This window comes from Chelonia mydas, chromosome 7 (assembly GCF_015237465.2).
Source record: "Chelonia mydas isolate rCheMyd1 chromosome 7, rCheMyd1.pri.v2, whole genome shotgun sequence".
NCBI classification, from domain to species: Eukaryota; Metazoa; Chordata; order Testudines; family Cheloniidae; genus Chelonia; species Chelonia mydas.
The window spans coordinates 32,617,247-32,630,561 of NC_057853.1; the positions used below are offsets into that span (position 1 = coordinate 32,617,247).

Sequence of the window (13,315 nt, forward strand, 5' to 3'; positions counted from 1 at the left end):
CCCACCAGGGTGGTCGCTTTAGCCCAGGCACGTCTGGGGGGCAAGGGGGAGCTCTGACATTGGGGGTGGGGGTATATGGGGAGAAGAGGAGGGGGGCTAAATGGAGGGGATGGGGAAAGAGTGGGGGTAGTGAGGGGGGGACGGGCAGAGTGGGGGATTGATGGTGTGGGGGAGGTGCAGATGGGGGGCAGCCTGGGAGATGGACAGCAGCTGCCCCCCCAACAGTCAGGGATTCACAGTTGAGGGGCGCAGGTCTTGTGGGGGTGGGAGAAGGGGTAAATAGATCTGAGGTTGGTTAAAAGAGTCCCACTGCACTCCTATGCCACCTTCTCTGGACACCCCCCCAATATGTACCCCCCCATCATTACTTCCCTGAGGAACTAGGTTATCTCAGTCCTGGGGGGGATGAGGCAGGGGAGGTGACACAGCATGAGTGGGGGGAAAGGATCACAACTGGGGGGTCACAAGTAAGACTAGACTGGAGACAGACTCTCCCTCTCCCTGTAACTTTCCCAGCCCAACCCCCCTGCCCCTCCCCCACAGAACCCCCCCCCCACCCCCCTGCTCACATAGCTGCCCGTGGGCTCAGCGGGTATAAATACCCAGTAAGCCGAGCTGGGTCCTGGCATCGGAGCCGCCTGCGCTCTGGGGTGGAAAATTCACCACCCCAAATTTAGAAACGGCCTGCCAGGCCCAGAGAGCAGCCAGTTCCCCCAGCCCCGGGCAGGGGCCTCCTGCCACACGCAGCCTCCTGCAAATGTGCATACGCCAGCACAGGCGTTGGCACAAGGATCCCTGCCCGGCAGGGTCACACACACACAAGCCACAAGCACATAGGCCTCCCCCTTGGCTCCCCTGCGGTTACTCACGCACGGCCCCAGGCGGGTGCACAAGCCTGTGGCCACACGTCTGCCTGTCACTTGTGTGTGTGTCACACGTGTCAGGGCATCTGGACAGCCACGGGCGGTTGATGGTGAGCTCATGTGCCCCATCCTGGACTCCTGCCATGCTCCAAACACAGGTCTGGATATGGGATGAGCCCTTCCCCGCCCCCGCCCCAGGGGTTGACATGACCATTCCAAAGTGTGTGTGTGTGGAGCGGGGGGCAATGCCCCCATCAACCCTGTGTCCCCGCTGCCCCATACAAAACCAGCTGCCTCTGACTCAACAGCTGAATCACCAGTCCCCACCTCAAAGTTTACTCACCAGAATCTGCATCTGAACCAGGGTGTCACATCTTGGTCCTCACTCCTGTCGCACAGGCCCCTGCTACCCCAGCCCTGGGCCTTCCCCCAAGCCCTGCTGGTGCCCCTCACTCCTGTCCGACAGCCCAACGGATGCACTCCCAAACCCACCCAGACCCTTTCCATTGTGGTTTCTCTTGCCAAGCACTGAGCGATCCGTGGGCTCCTGGGCTCCTCTAGCCATGCACACCCCACCTGGGAAGGAAGGGCGAGAGGGGGTGGGCTGTCAGTTTGGGAAGAACTGGCAGCCCCTTCCCAGTCTGCTTCTACCCACCCCACCCTCCAATTCCGGTGTAGGGGGCACAAACCTGGGGGCTGACAGCAGAGCAGGGATGGGCAGCTGCAGAACACACTGCTGAACCCTAGGGGGCACAGGGGGCAGGGCAGACGAACAGACTGGTGCACCGTGTGTTCCAAGGGCACTCAGCCATGGGAGTCCTGGAGCCTGTGGAGGTCTCTGGACTCATTTGGGGCAAAAAAAATAAGCAAAAGGGGAGTAGAAAGCTGACCCCCAGCCCCTCACTGTGCTCCTAGAGGTGAGACTAGAATCCAGGAGTCCTGGCTCCCAACCCACCCACTAGACCCCACCATGCTCCCAGAGCTGTAGAGTTGGTATAATTTAGACCACTCAGCTGCCCTGCAGCTGGGAGAAGGGTTGGGGTAGGATGTATTGTCCACAGTCCAGCCAGGCCCAGGCCCTGCTGTGAGACCCGGCTCCCTCCCTGGAGAGGGATGGCGAGGGGCTAAGGATAACAGGCCCATAGAATTGCCCCCCCTCCCTGCAGGGGGCTTCCTGCCAGAGCTGCTGCGTGAGAATAGGAGGAAGTGGGGCTGGCAAGGCCACTGTGTGTGGGGATGCTGCCGACCTGAGCCGGACATGGCTTGGGACTGAGGGTTTAGGGACCCCAGTGTCCCCTCAATCAGCCAGGGGGGGATGGACACCAAGATTGGCTGGGCCTGGAGGGATAGGATTCCTCCGCCCCCCACATCCTGCTAATGGAACCATGAGCCCATCTCCCTGGAGGTCGAAATTCAGACCCATGGCCCCGCCTGCTGGCCATGAACAGTCCCTGCAAGAATTCTCTCCAAGACAGTTTTTGCCAGGGCTCTCAGCCTCTGGGCTTGGCAGTTCCTAGCCCCAGGACCTCTGGGCTTGGCCGTTCCTAGCCCTGGCACCTCTGGGCTTGCCATGTCAGTTATGAAAGTAAAAAGATTGCTTGAGCCCTGGCATCTCTTTCATTACAAATTAAACAATGCACAGAGCCTGCCAGGTTCAACACCCCAGCCCCTTCTGTCCCCAAGCAGGTGGGGCAGGAGCAACCGCTGGGTTTTTTGGGGAGAACATGGTGTCACCAACATTCAAACACCACAAGATCAGCCCCAAAATCACACCATGACAAGGAAAGATGAAACCATGGTTTGGAGTCTGTCTCCCCATGTTCCCCCCACACTGCTGGGACCCCTCCCATTGGGCTGCTTGCCCTATGCCGCCCTCCTCCCCCACTGCCAGGACCCCTCCATGACCTCCCTTGCCCTGTGCTCCCCATGCCACTCTCCTCCCCAGCTGCTGGGATCGGTTCTCCATCCCCCTCCCCTCCTGCAGTCTTCAATGGGCCCAGCTGGCAATTGGAACGGGGACCAGGTAACTCTTGGTCCTGTCAGTTACCCTGTGGGGCCAGTGAGGGTGTGGGGAGAAAACTAGAATTCCAGTGGGTCCGACACAAATGCTGCAGTTATTTTCGCAAGTCCTGACTCCCTCTCCTAGGTCCTGGAATAATACACGGCCGAGTCAGTTTCTGAGGATTTATTTCACAGCTCTGGTGGGGTTCGAGCCCCAACATGCTGTATATATTACATTTCACCTCTCCCACTTCTGGAAGGGTTTGGTTTTTTTTCCCCTATGTGTCAAATGTTTTTAATTTTTTTTTTTAAATATCTTTAAAATGGCCATTTTTGGCTCATGGCTGAGGCACTAAAAACTGCTAACATGATCCTACCCACAGCAATGCCGGAAAATGCACTGCCCCAGCCTCTCCCCACATGGGGCGCTATAGGGAGCGGGGCAGGTGTGCTGGCTGTAGAACCCAGATACTCCAGCCCTGGGCTCTCCCAGCAGGGGGGGCTGTAGTGAGCAGGGCAGAAGCAAGCGCTGGCTGCAGAGGGAGGGCCAGGCTACGCCAGCCCTGGTCTCTCCCAGCAGGGGATGCTGTAGGGCGCTCCCAGCTACACATGCTACTACGTCCAAAGGGGGTGAGGCTGTGGTGGCCGTGGGGCTCAGATGGTGATGTGGAAGGAGTCCTGCAGCCACTGGTCACGGGAGTTCTGGGGCTGGGGCAGGCTGAGCCGGCCCAGCAGTGGGGTCTCCTTGCGCACGTCGGGGCCCGGCGGCTCCACCTCAAACTCATCATCCTCATCAGAGAAGCCGTTCTCAGCAGCGTAGGAGCCCTCGGAGTGCAGGGACGACGACATGTCCTGGAACAGCCCCTTGTACTCCTGGATCGACTCGTACAGCGACCACAGCTGGCACAGCAGGGACATGTCCAGCTGGCGCAGGCCCACCTGGGGGGATAGGGACCGGGAGGGTCTGTCACAGTTGGGTCTGTTCCCTCTCATGGCTCCCTGGTACCCCTCAGGCTCAGTCCCAACCCACAGCCCCACTGCTCAGCCAGTGACTCAGTCCACACCTCGGCTGCCTGCTATTCCACCCCACCAACAGTGTGGCTGTCTCTGCTGTCCCCTGCTGGGAGGAATGAGACCTGTGCTGTGTGTGTGTTCTCATACCTATAGACACTTACGGCATGTGTGCACTGTTTAATGAGTGTCAGGGCCTGTACACACAGTTATCACCACATGTTTATTCTATGAACACAGTGCACATTCACAGCAGCATGGCAGTGTGGGTGCACACGCGCTTTCATCTGGGTTTGTACAATGCCTAGCGCAATGGAGGCCTGCTCCATGATGAGGGCTCCTAGATGCTAGTACTCTTCTTCCTTCTTGCTACTTCCCTATCCGGGGCTGGTGACCTTTACAGCCTTCTTCTTCCAAACCCCATGATCATACATCTGGCTGTTGTGCAAACTGATCTCTCTAAGTTCTGCTTATATCTGGTCCATGTCATAAGAACATAATGGTCATAAAGGGTCAGACCAATGGTCCATCTAGCCCAGTACCCTGTCTTCCGACAATGGCTGGTGCCAGATGTTTCAGATGGAATGAACAAAACAGGGCAATTACAGAGTGATCCATCCCCTGTTGTCCAGTCCCAGCTTCTGGCTGTCCGAGGGTTAGGGACACCCAGAGTGAGGGGTTGCATCCCTGACCATCTTGGCTAATATGTATCTGATGTCCCAAGTCTTTGGCTTCCCCCTGGGCCGTCTTCTCTTCACAATCATTGCAATGGCCATCCTACCAATATATCCTTGGGGGTCCCCACTGGACATGTCTATGCCAATGCAGCCTGGCCTCCCTCAACTTGTCTTCAATGGGGCAACCTCCATTAGGCCCCTCACAACCTCATTTTACTACTACTACTAATTACACAGAGATGAAGCTTTCAAGGCCAGAAGGGATCATTAGATCATCTGTCTGACCTCCTGTATAGCACAGGCCAGAGAATATCCACCATACATACAGAACACACTTTATACACAGCATGGACGTTCACACAGACACACATGCATTTGAGCCCAGACCCAACACAATGCTACACACACAGGTACACAAACATGCACCTGTTTGCACACCCCACATGCTAGATATTTGCAATACACACACACCACAATACCCACATGCATGTGAGGCACATGCTGTTGTATATGCTCCCTCCACCTACACATACAGAGACACCAACACAGAGTTACACATGCACATGGACACAAACACAATCAGAGACATTTTGACCCCGGTGCCAATCACATTCAGTCATGCCAACTCCAAGCAGTTGAAAAATTGTAAGCCAGACACTCCCTGTCCCCGAATATATAATCGTGGGTCCTATTTCTTTGCCTGCTGCCTTGGAGCCCTGGGCTGGGGGTAGGGGGACAGCTGTAGCTTGGCCACATTCTCCAGCTTTTCCCCAGGAAAGAAGAGCTAGACACTAGCTGGTGTTGTTTGTCAGGGTGCAATCGTGTCAGTTGGGGTGTGTGTGTGATTTTACACCCGTAGAGCTGTAGGAGGACAATACCTAGCGTGGCTGCCGTGATACTGGGATAAAGGTGCCTTAGCCTAGTTTTGTTTAGTCCCCTTCTCAGTCAGGAATAGCTATCCTGGGATTAGCACCTTTATCCCATTATAGCTGCATCCACACTAGCAGGCATTGCTGTACTTTAGCCCAGAGCTGTTCGAGCAGGACAGCTTTGGGGTGTGGACAAGGGCTAATCAAAGAGAGCTGGCAACTCTCCCACAATTCCCTGCCTGGGGCTTCTAGAGCAACACCAAAAATGGTGAGACTCACAGTGAGACATGTTGAAATCCCCCAGCCCCACAAAGGTCCCGAGCTCTGGGAGGCAAGTCTTCCCCCTCCCCCAAACATCTATACACACTGCCTGCAGCCCCAGGGACCCCAGCAGGCCCACCTCGGCTAAGGGGAGCATCGGAGGCAGAGGGAACCTCGTGGGAGGGCAGAGGGGCTGTCCCACATGGGAAAGGCTGTGCTATGGGGGGCAGGGGCGCGGTTACCATCTCCTTGCGCAGCATGGCCAGCGCTGAGTCCAGGTTGGCCGGTTTGCTCCGCAGCAGCTTCTCAGAGGCCACCCGTGACTTGCTCAGGTCGTCCTGGATCCGTGTCTTCTTGCTGTACACTTTCTCAATCTCACGCCACGAGCCACCACTGGAGTTGAGGATCCCGCTGAGGCCCTTGGGAAGTGGGGGGAGCCCTTCGATGGAGCAGACATTGCCCCCCAGGCAGTCCTGGGGTGGCTGGAGGCCGTTCATCGTGGACAGGAGACGGGGAAAGAAAGAAAGAGCTCCTAGGGAAATAAGCCCAGCCAATGGCAGAGGTGTGTCTGGGCCACGCTGGGTTATACAGGAATCTCCCTTTCTGTCCCCTTCCAAAGCCTGATTCTCCGGGGTCGGGGACAGGGCTCTTTTACTAGGCTCCCAAACAATGTCTGCGAGGGGTCAGCCAGAACCGAGCTCACTATGCCCCAGTAGGACCGTCCTGGAGGCCAGCAGCCCCTGCCCAGGGGCCGGCTGCCCTCGGGAACGTGGCTGTGCCCCTGCAGCTCTCTAACGGGCCGATTCCCCGCTCTGCCAGCCCGCCCCTGCAGCGCCCCGCCGAGCGCAGACCAAGGCTGACCTAGCAGCTCAGGGCGGCCGGGTGCATGCTGGCCTCACCGCCCCACCCCGGGGGGCTAGGAAAGGGCCGGCCGGGTCATCCCGAGCCCCTGCTCAACACCACCCTCGGCTAACCCAGGACCTCAGGGCAGCTCATCTTCGAGCCTCCGGCCCCAGCGGCGCAGGCGCCTCCCGCGGCCATCCGCGCTCCTCCGCTTCCCAGCTCGCTACTTTTCCATCGGGTCTCTTCCTGCTGCCTTTGTTCCGCGGGCTCCCGGCCCCGGCCCCCGCCTCTGCGGAGCCGCGGGGGGGCGCGGCCAGGGTAGGATGGAGGGAGAGGGAAAGACTTCTCAGGCCGGGGGGTGCGGATGCCGGCCAGCCACACTCCCAGCGGCGCGGGGAGGCCGGAGTCCGGATCCCCACCCAGGCCCGGAGACAGGCGGGCAGAGGGGGCGTGGCAGCCTGACAACAGCTGGCGGGCTCCCTAATCCGTGCCCCCGAGCCGGCTCTCCCGGCGCCGGTCTCCCTTTGTTTGCTCTGCCTGCCGCTACCACACCCCACCTGGTCCTTCCAGGCCCCCCTTCCCAAAAGGGGGCAGGCTGGCGCGCGCTTAAAGGGGCAACAGCAGCTGGGGCACAGGGAGACCCCTTCCTGAGCGCAAACAGGCCCCTGGCTCCTCCGGGGGTTGGGGGTGGGGCGGGGGACAGGACTATGCGATGAGATTCCCCCCCTGCCTCCACCAACAGGCTCTTTCCAGGGCTGCGGTGGGGCCCATCGTCAGGGAAGGCTGGCCCTAGGATGCTAATCCTCTGGCCAGACGCCTGGGGTGGGGAAAGCCGCTTAGCTGGAGAAAAACAACGGCCCCAGCTAGCAGCAGGGCTGGGGGGAGGGGGCAGATCGGACATGTCCCAAACCCAAAAGCTGATTCCTCCCCGGCTCAGACGCTTGGGCCCATCCAGCCTGCTACCCCCGCCCCTCCCCCTCCATCCAACTGATAGCCAGGACTCCTGGGTTCCATTCCTAGCTCTGGAAGGGAACTCCGGGCTGAGAGCAGGGGCAGTGATGGGGGTCAGAACTCCTGGGTTCTATCCCTGGCTCTCGCACTGACCTGCAGTGTGACCTTGGTCAAGGCCCTTTGCCCCTTGGTCCGTTTCCCATGTCACATAGCAATATAATCCTTACTTTGGCTGTTTTGACTGTAGCCTCTTGGGGAGCAGGACTGTCTCTCACTGTACAGTGCCCAGCCCAAAGGGGTGCCCAATCTCAGCCTGGGCAGCACCCAGCCCCATGGGGGCCCCCCCGCTCTCAGTGGTGGTCTGGGCAGCGCCTGGCCTGAAGTGGGGCCCCCCGCTCTCAGGCAGAGTCTCGGGAGTGCTTGGACCAATGCTCCCCCCTCCCCCAGTCAGGGTCTGGGCAGCACTCGGCCACACCTGAGTGGCACTGCGACCCTGTGCACCAGGTGGCAACAGCTGGAGCAGAACAGGGAGCTGAGTCCAGCTATGGTATGGGAGCCGTCGCTGCAGTGCAGGGAGGCCACACATCTGCCTTTGAACTGGGCAGTCCCCTTTTTGGGTGGTTTGTCCCCCATCTGGTACTGAGACAAAACTGGACATGGTTGTATTCGGTATCGGATGCCCTTCTGAACAGTGCATCACTCTGCCCCTGACCTTGCATATGCAGTGTGTGTGAGGTCTGGCCGATAGGGTGGGGGTCCCACGCCATTCCAGGTATTCTGCAGGGTGAGCTCACTCTCCAACCCCCACATACACACACTCTGGGCTGGAATTAGGGTTGTGGTGCTGGGAAGAGGGTGCATATATGTAATGGTGAGTCACAAAACAATTCAGAAGGAAGCTGGTGACTCGCCTTAGTAACCAGTCTGGGAATCTGCACTAAGGAATCACAAAGAACAGAGAAAAAGCTCATTGAACGGTGTGTTCCCCTTTTCACAATCAGATCTCAGTCAATTTCAACGCCCACATCTCAGGCCACAGGTCAAGGTGTATGGCCGGGGGTTACACACTGGGCATGACAATGGCCTGACCTGACCTGAAATCCCTTCTGCCTGGTACTGAGATGCAGCAGCCTCTGGGGTGGGGGCTGTTTATACAAGGGTCGCTTGCCTGGTGCTGAGGTGTGGCCGACTCTAGGGTGGGGCAGAAAGGATGTTTACACAGGGGTCTCTCTCCCATTACTGAGGTGCGGCCACCTCACTCATTGCTTAAAACCACCAACAGGAAGCAAAGGAGGATTTCAAGGCAAGGAAGAATTTAGGGAATTGGGGGTGGATGCTGCGACTGTTGGTGAAACTCCAGTGGGCTATTTAATGATCACTGACGAAGGGCAGCGTGCCCTACCGAGACCCCTCCCGATTCCCTGCAGCAAAGCATCCCCTAGCATCATGCTTGGGCATTTGGACCAGTACTGGCTACAGATGGAGAGTGCCCCCTTACTGAACCCCCATAGCAATCCCCTAGTGGTGAGCTGGGGCATTGGAGCCAGGTACTGTCTGGGCTGCAGTCAGGAATCCTCTCCTCTCCCCCAGCATCATGAGTTCCATTGGGCAGTAGACAGGGCATGACAGGCAGGGAGCCCAGCCCAGTGGAATCCTGGCTGCATAGCAGTTGTCTCAATATTACAATAGGCCCGGCAGATGCCTGCTCCATGGCCCCTGCCACAGCTGCCCGGTGAGACCAAGAGACAATGGAACAAAGGAGAACTGGGATGGCCCCATCTGCTCCTCCTGCCTCAGATCAGACCCATGGCCCATCCAGCATAGAATCCCCCCTCTCCAGGTCAGATCCAGCCTGGCATCTCTGTGGATCTGATGCTTTGGGTCACCCTGACCCCAAATTATCAGATTGAGTCTTGCACAAGATTCTGGAGTTTTTATGGGAACCTACAGACAAAGAACAGGATCTTTGTCCAGTCGAAGGGGGCTGGCGAAACAGAGTCTCTGGGGGGCGTCCTCACCCCCTCTCGGCCTGGCTCTGCCAGGTGTAGTCAGCGTTGAGGGGCCTGGCCACTGCCCGAGGAGGCCGGGGTTGGCATGGGCGACTCACTGCGGGGTCAGCTCCTTGAGGCATTTCAAGGACTCAGCACAGGAGCGGATGAGGCTGCACAGCTGGAGGCTGAGCTCGATGGAGGCACTGTGCTGGAGCTCCTGGCTGGCCCAGTCCAGCTTCTGGAGGATGGCATCCTCTGCGGCAGCCAGGGGGCTAGCAGGCAGGGCAGGTGTCGGGGCAGGCCGGGCCTGCGGTATGGCAGCCGCAGTGGCGGCAGCTCGTAGTCCCGAGGCTGCCCCCTCACAGTGCTCTGGGCGCGGCACGTGGGGCTGCTGGTGGGCGGCTGGGAGGTACCCAAGGGGCGCAGCCTCCTCTGAGGTGGAGGCCAGCTGGTGCTCCCGGACCTGGGACAGGGCCGCCTGGGCGTTCAGCGCTGGAAAGAGAGAGAGGACAGATGGGGTCAGAGCTGCAGGTCCCAGAGCTGCCTCCGGGGTCAGCAGTGTGCAACACGAGGTGCAGCCACAGCTAAACTGAGGGAGGGCAGGCGATGGCCACTGCCTTGGGAGCCAGGAGGCCTGGGTTCTATTCCCAGCACTGCCACTGATCTTGGGCAAGTCCCTTCCCCTCTCGGTGCCTGTTTCTGCTCAGACTGTGAGCTCTTCGGGGCAGGGACCTTCTCTCACTGTGGTTCTGTGCAGTGCCCGGCCTGATGGAGCCCGGATGCCAGATAGGTTCTAGGCAGTGCCCAGCACTAGATCAGTGCTGGTGACCCTAGGGGGGAAAGGCCCCATGTCCCATTCCATGGCTCCTGAGCCAGCCAGTCCCCCCATTCCCATGCCACTCGAACATCTCCCTGGCAGACAGCACAACACTGGGAAGGACCATACCCGGGTTGTCCTTGTCGATGTCAGAGTTGAGCTCCTGGCAGGCCACGCAGTAAAGTTTCCTCTGCTTGTCTTGGAGCAAGATGGTCTGTAAGGGAGAGACAACCCGGTGCGGGACTTCAGGGCAGAGCAATGAAAGAGGGGGTTGTCCTAGCATGGCGAGGGCAGCGACACCAGAGCTGCTCCCCAGCTCTAACTCAAGGGCAGACTAGAACCACCCCCAGGCCTCTGATGAGGAAGAGGGAGCAAAAGGAAGGGCGTGAGGCCAGGAATTGTCTCCCAGAGGGCTGGGAGCCCCGTTCTATGGGAGGGACTAGACTGCATGGCCCCAGGGTACAGCAGCTTCCCCTACAGCAGGGGTGGGCAAACTTTTTGGCCCGAGGGCCACATCGGGGTGCAAAACTGTATGGAGGGCCGGGTAGGGAAGGCTGTGCCTCCGCAAACAGCCTGGCCCTCGCCCCCTATCCGCCCCCTCCTACTTCCCGCCCCCCTCAGAACTCCCCCTGCTCTTTGTCCCCTGACCGCCCCCTCCCGGGGACCCCCGCCCCAATCACCCCTGGGACCCCACCCCCATCTAACTTCCCCTGTTCCCCGTCCCCTGCCCCCCCCAGAACCTCTGCCCTGTCCAACCACCCCTGTTCCCCGTCCCCTGACCACCCCCACCCCACCCCCCGAACCTCTGTCCAATCCAACCACCCCTGCTCCCTGACTGTCCCCTGGGACTCCCTGCCCCATATCCAACCCCCCGGCCCCGGCCCCCTTACCATGGCGCTCAGAGCAGCATGTCTGGCAGCCGCACCTCCTGGCCAGAACCAGACATGCTGCCACGCTGCCCTGCATGAGTGTGCAGCCCGGCTGCCCAGAGCACTGCCCGCGTGGCAGGGGGAACAGCAGAGGAGGGGCCAGGGGCTAGCCTCCCTGGCCAGGAGCTCAGGGGCCGGGCAGGACAGTCCCGCGGGCCGTAGTTTGCCCACCTCTGCCCTACAGCCTATGCTGCTCTGGGGTGGGGGACGGGACGACACACACACACAATGTAGTATGACGGGTGGAATAGTCCACATGGGAAGGAGAGGATCCCATGCTGTGGGGGTGGGGGGAACCCTCCCTCTCACTGCTGGGTGATAGAAGCTCCCACTCCAAAACCACTGGGCACTGAGGTCCATTCAGCTTAGTATGCCTCCCTTTCCCCTCAGTCAGACCCATGGGCCCACTTAGCCTAGTATCCCATCCTTCCCACCTCCGAGATCAGACCAATGGGCCCATCCAGACCAGTATCCCCCTCTGGATCAGACCTGCAGGCCCATCCATATGACAGGGCTGGCCCGAGCCTGCTCCCTGCTGGATCCCAGCACACTCGGGAATCAGCCCAGGCTAGAAGAGATGGAGCTGGCCTAGGACACTCCCTGCAGAGCTAGTGATGGATAGCTGGGGGCCCGCACACTGCCCTCTGCTCCTGCCTGGAGCACAGTGCCCTCTATTGGGCTTCCCGCACAGGCCCCAGGTCGTACCCCACACTCTTCGCAGCACTCCCCCAGCATGCGGTACCCCTTGAGCAGGTAGTCGCCCATCACTCTGCTGATCTTATCCTGCCGCTCCCTCCGTGCCTGGATCACCTTCAGCTCTGCCTCTGAAGGTGGCTCCCAGTTCTCATCATCGTTGCCTGAGGGGGGAAAGGGGAAGTTGGCAAAGCCATTGCACAGCGTCCTTGCAAGCCGTCAGAGCAGGGACACCATACCTGACACTGAGATGCAGCCACCTTTGGGATAGGGTCCAGCAGATGTTTATCCAGGGATCCCTCACCCAGCACCATGCCTATCTGCAGTGATGAAGGGACGGTGCCACTGCGCCCATGAGAGGCTGAGCTGGGCTGAAGCAGTTAAATAGGGTCGGTGTTGCCCCCTCCCCTCTGCTGCCAGATGCCACCAGCTCTAGCACTGCTTGGGGAGCCAGCTCCCACCAGAACCAGCCCCCTGACAGCACACTCCTTCCCCGCAGCCCCGACTAGAGCCCTTATGTCCCAAGCTCCCCAACCCCGTCTTCACCTCTGGCAGGGCTGCCCCTTCCTCTGCTTCCCCAGCCCCCACTCCTGCTCCCAGCTCAAGGCTCAGCTCCCCTTCCTGCCCCCCCCAAATCCATCCCCTGCCCCTCCCACTTTTTCCCCAACCCCATCCTCTGCCCTTCCCTCTCCTGCCCCATCCCCGCCCCTCCTCCTCCTCCTCCTCCTCCTCCTCCTCCTGTCCAGGGCAGCCCTTGCCCCATCCCCAGCCTCTCCTGCCCCGCCCCCAGGCGGTACCTGCCGCGTTCAGGGCCATGCTGCTCGCTCGGGGCGCCCTCGCTGCTGCGCCGCTTCCGCCCCAGCCCCTTCCCGCTCTGGCCGGAAGCGCCTCCATGTGGGGCTCCCGGACTCCGTACCGCGACGGAAGTGACGTTGGGCGAAGCGAGGGGACAGGGACCACCGGCCCGGAAGCAAGGCGCCGCTCTACCCTCTCCGGCCGGAGGGACCCGCCTCCTGGCTTCCGCCCCCCCCCAGCGCGTGACCGGCCCTACCTGAGCCGGCCTCGCTCCTCCCCTCCCAGCCCCGGCGGCCTGCAGGCCGCGGGAAATGCCAGCTCCAGGGACACCCCCACCCCGGGGCCCGCTGCCCTCACAAGCCAGTGGGAGCCAGGACGCCTGGGTTCCAGCCCCAGGATCCAGCCTGCCGCCCCGCCCCCTGCGGCTGGGGCCAGGTCACTGCTCCCCGCCCATAACGGCACGTCCAGGGGCAACCTCACAGCGCCGCGGCTCACCTGGCACCAGGGGCCACCCGCCCTGCTCGAGCTGGCCCCGCTCCCGCCAGTGCTGGTATCATAATCGCTGGTGGGACAAGTGCTCATTTAGTGAGAACGAACTGAAACAAGACAAGGGA

At 60.3% G+C, this 13,315-nt stretch overlaps 2 protein-coding genes across 3 annotated transcripts; both read right to left on the minus strand.

The window, feature by feature from the left end:
• Positions 1 to 3,033: 3,033 nt before the first annotated feature.
• FAM89B (family with sequence similarity 89 member B) lies at positions 3,034 to 7,256 on the minus strand. Its single transcript, XM_007070367.4, has 2 exons — positions 5,925 to 7,256; positions 3,034 to 3,803 (listed from the first exon to the last, which is right to left on the minus strand). Exons 1-2 carry the CDS (start codon positions 6,177 to 6,179, stop codon positions 3,519 to 3,521), a joined length of 540 nt encoding a protein of 179 aa, XP_007070429.2. The 5' UTR covers positions 6,180 to 7,256; the 3' UTR covers positions 3,034 to 3,518.
• A 2,138-nt stretch (positions 7,257 to 9,394) lies between these two features.
• On the minus strand, positions 9,395 to 12,925 carry ZNRD2 (zinc ribbon domain containing 2). Of its 2 annotated transcripts, none has more exons than XM_037905142.2 (4): positions 12,704 to 12,925; positions 11,919 to 12,070; positions 10,414 to 10,498; positions 9,395 to 9,959 (listed from the first exon to the last, which is right to left on the minus strand). In XM_037905142.2, exons 1-4 carry the CDS (start codon positions 12,798 to 12,800, stop codon positions 9,580 to 9,582), a joined length of 714 nt encoding a protein of 237 aa, XP_037761070.1. In that variant the 5' UTR covers positions 12,801 to 12,925; the 3' UTR covers positions 9,395 to 9,579. The 2 variants fall into 2 exon arrangements, with proteins under 2 accessions (XP_037761070.1, XP_037761071.1); XM_037905143.2 differs by lacking the exon at positions 12,704 to 12,925 and adding an exon at positions 12,146 to 12,348.
• Positions 12,926 to 13,315: the final 390 nt, after the last annotated feature.

Coding starts and splice junctions, on each gene's coding strand:
- FAM89B (XM_007070367.4), bottom strand. CDS start 6,179: ATGAACGGCCTCCAGCCACCCCAGGACTGCCTGGGGGGCAATGTCTGC. Junction 3,804..5,924: donor CCATGCTGCGCAAGGAGATG/GTAACCGCGCCC, acceptor CTATCCCCCCAG/GTGGGCCTGCGCCAGCTGGA.
- ZNRD2 (XM_037905142.2), bottom strand. CDS start 12,800: ATGGAGGCGCTTCCGGCCAGAGCGGGAAGGGGCTGGGGCGGAAGCGGC. Junction 12,071..12,703: donor CATGGCCCTGAACGCGGCAG/GTACCGCCTGGG, acceptor TTCCCCCCTCAG/GCAACGATGATGAGAACTGG. Junction 10,499..11,918: donor AGTGCTGCGAAGAGTGTGGG/GTACGACCTGGG, acceptor TCTCCCTTACAG/ACCATCTTGCTCCAAGACAA.